A 2,930-nucleotide genomic window follows, 5' to 3' on the forward strand; every position below is an offset into this window, starting at 1 on the left:
ATGCAATGAAACTGATTAGCAACAACGGTATATGTTTCTGTTTATGAACTCATAAAAACAACAGTGATAATAGTATAATTTATGTGCTGGCTGGTTGCAGTGCAGGGCTTTATATAGATTGATTTTAAAAGGGGGAAAGAAATTCTATTATTATAAGTGCTCAACTGTATAACTAATTTGCAGTAAGACTGCAAATAGGAAAAATATTATTTTGAGAATTAAAAAAAATGTATTTTAAATTTAGTATTTAATGGAAGCAAAGTAGTTCTAGGAAGGGGATATGATTTTTTAGATTTTAAAATTTTATATAAAATATATGTTTATATGTATATATGTATATATATATTTTGTATGTATATATGTCTTACATTGTGTTGCCAATTTTAAACAATTTACCTCACAACTTTAACAGGAAAATGTAAATGCATGTTTGGCAGAAATGAAATTAACATATGGTATCTGCGGCAACAACATGCAACTGGTGCTACTTCATTGTTAGATCAATGCAAAATACATGGAGACTGGAAAACATAGCAGAATTGTATTAGCACTGTCATTGCCACCAACTGTACATCTAGTTACAAAAGTTACAGAATGTATTGAAGTCATTTACATTCACTGACATGACAGTGATTGATTATATTAAGACTATATTGATATCTACTGGCACTAGAATTTGGCACTCTTACTTATTTGGCATTTGAAACCATCACACAAACCATGTGTATGTGGATGCCTCCTTGTGATGTCACTTTGAAATGTTAACGCAGATATACCATATCATACTTATACTGTATTTCCCATACTTTCATGTAAACAGATTCATTTCCTCCTGAATACAGAGCGACACCCCTGGTCCTCATCAGAAAAAATACAAACAGCAAAAGCACTGAAGCAAAACAAAGAGACAAAAGAGAAAAGCAAAACTGCTGCACCAACTCTAACAAGAAAAATAGGATTGATTCCAATGTCAAACGTTGACATATAGTTCATATCCAACACCAAAATGTTAAAGAATAAAATATACAGGAAAGTTTATAATAGGAATTAATTACATGACTAACATCTCATCCTCATATGCAATGTATTTGGCTTTAAAATATGGAACTAGAAGCTGTTTAGTACTTTTTCTCTCTTTATACTCACATATTAAGATGTTTATATCCAACCAGTATGTAAGCAAGTTTATTTAAAAGCTATTTTGTGAAAATACATAGAAATATTTTTTTTTTTCCCAATAAACTTTTTCTGCTAATTTTCTTAGAAAAGAGGACAGTTTCACATCTTAATGCAGATGATATCAAATGTGCTTGAAAATCCTGTTTGACGATGGCTACAGAAACAATGGTTTTTTTTGTTTGTTTGTTTGGTTTTTTTACAACATTTGCCCATTACGCAAACAAACACACACACAATCGCTCTTCACACACACAAAACACAGCTGAGATGACTGAACCTCTGACTCCTAGAAGCAACAGCAGTTGTCAATCAAGCCCTTGCTTCTGTCTCAGTCCAGACCAAGTAGATAGATAGTAAAGGATGGTGTCACCAGTTTTGAAAATGAGAGCCACCCTTCTCTCCAAGAGGGAATTCCACCAAGAATTGGAGGCTATTTTATGTGGTGAGAAATGGAGATAGAGGGCAACAACACAAGTCTTTGTGAGAGACAAAGTGAAGCTTCCATTTCCTACCTTTCCATTTTCACCAGACAGACAAAAAGAAAAGTGCCAGAACAGAAGGAGGAGGAAGGGCTAAATAAAGAGAGAGAGAAAAAAAAAACAAAAAAAAAGTTCTGTCGAAACCATTGTAAGGCACACAGGAGTTTCTCATTGATCAGGATAGATCTGTCAGGCTGACGTTTAGTCCCATGTCAGGTCTCGCATAAGGGACAGCGTGGACAGCTTTAGGAAACTCTGGAGTCATCACCCGACCATTCTCCCCAGTACTCCCGGTGACGGAAAGTCTTGCTTTATTCCTCATGGCATCCCCAAAGGTCATCTAAGAAAACACAGGACACATGTGCACCCAGACACAAGTCATCACAATCATTATCGCATTCACACACGCACACACACGCACAAGGATCCATACACAAACAAGAAAACATGTTAGACTGGTTAGAGTTTCTCCACATCAATATGCTTATAAAGGTTGAAAATGCACAAAACAGGAGATGTAGATGAGAAATAAATATGATGTCCATGGGTAACACAATGCATGATGCAAATGATCATGTAAAGGCTTCTGCATGGTCATTGCAAGCATTATTGTTGAAATGTGTTACTAGGACAGAGGTATTAACAAGCATGGCCATCAACAGTCATACATGAAAATGGTTTTAAAAAGTAAGGAAACTTAAATGGACGAAAACAATTCTATGCTTTAAAAAACGGGAGTATCGCTCTCTCTCTCATTAAATCATAAGATCACCAGTACATACGATCCTTTGGCCAACCTCTTCATTCACTAACACTGAAGGATGGAACGGATGGTGCCAAAAAAGCGTGCATTTGGGGGGAATTTATGAAAACCTCGTTCCCTACCCCCTAAATTTTTACACTTTCGATCCCATATACGTTGTAACCTTCCTTATAAGTTGCAAAATTCTGTGAATTCTGCGAGGAAGTTGGGTTAATATTCTGTGCATTCTTTGCCACCTTCATTCGTTTCGCCTCGGCTCGGGACTTGTAACAGAACTCAATCAAGGCCACCAGCATGGCCAAACCGAGTCCTCCGACCAGAATGTAGAAGACCCCAGCCACGTTGCTCAGGCTTAGGGCGCTTGTCTTCTCCTGCGAAATGCACACGAGACAGGGATCAGTTTCAGGGCAAGGATGAAATGTCAAAAGGCTGAATAATGTACATAAATAAACAAAAACACATCCACAATAAAAACAAAAATGCACAAAAGGCACAACTATATTTCATAA

At 36.5% G+C, this 2,930-nt stretch overlaps 1 protein-coding gene across 5 annotated transcripts in view; it reads right to left on the reverse strand.

The window, feature by feature from the left end:
- Positions 1-345: 345 nt before the first annotated feature.
- Positions 346-2,930, reverse strand: part of gria2b (glutamate receptor, ionotropic, AMPA 2b) — a 64,533-nt gene continuing 61,948 nt past the window's right edge. For 2 of the 5 annotated variants that reach the window (XM_041990285.1, XM_041990283.1), the window contains exons 15-16: positions 2,658-2,792; positions 346-1,998 (exon numbers count right to left, since the gene is read on the reverse strand). In XM_041990285.1, coding sequence (XP_041846219.1) covers positions 1,834-1,998; positions 2,658-2,792 — 300 coding nt within the window. In that variant the 3' untranslated portion in view covers positions 346-1,833. Of the gene's footprint in view, positions 1,999-2,543; positions 2,793-2,930 lie in introns of those variants that run through there. The other 3 variants (XM_041990287.1, XM_041990286.1, XM_041990289.1) reach the window with 2 other exon arrangements.

The sequence above is a fragment of the Melanotaenia boesemani genome, chromosome 7 (genome assembly GCF_017639745.1).
Source record: "Melanotaenia boesemani isolate fMelBoe1 chromosome 7, fMelBoe1.pri, whole genome shotgun sequence".
NCBI classification, from domain to species: Eukaryota; Metazoa; Chordata; class Actinopteri; order Atheriniformes; family Melanotaeniidae; genus Melanotaenia; species Melanotaenia boesemani.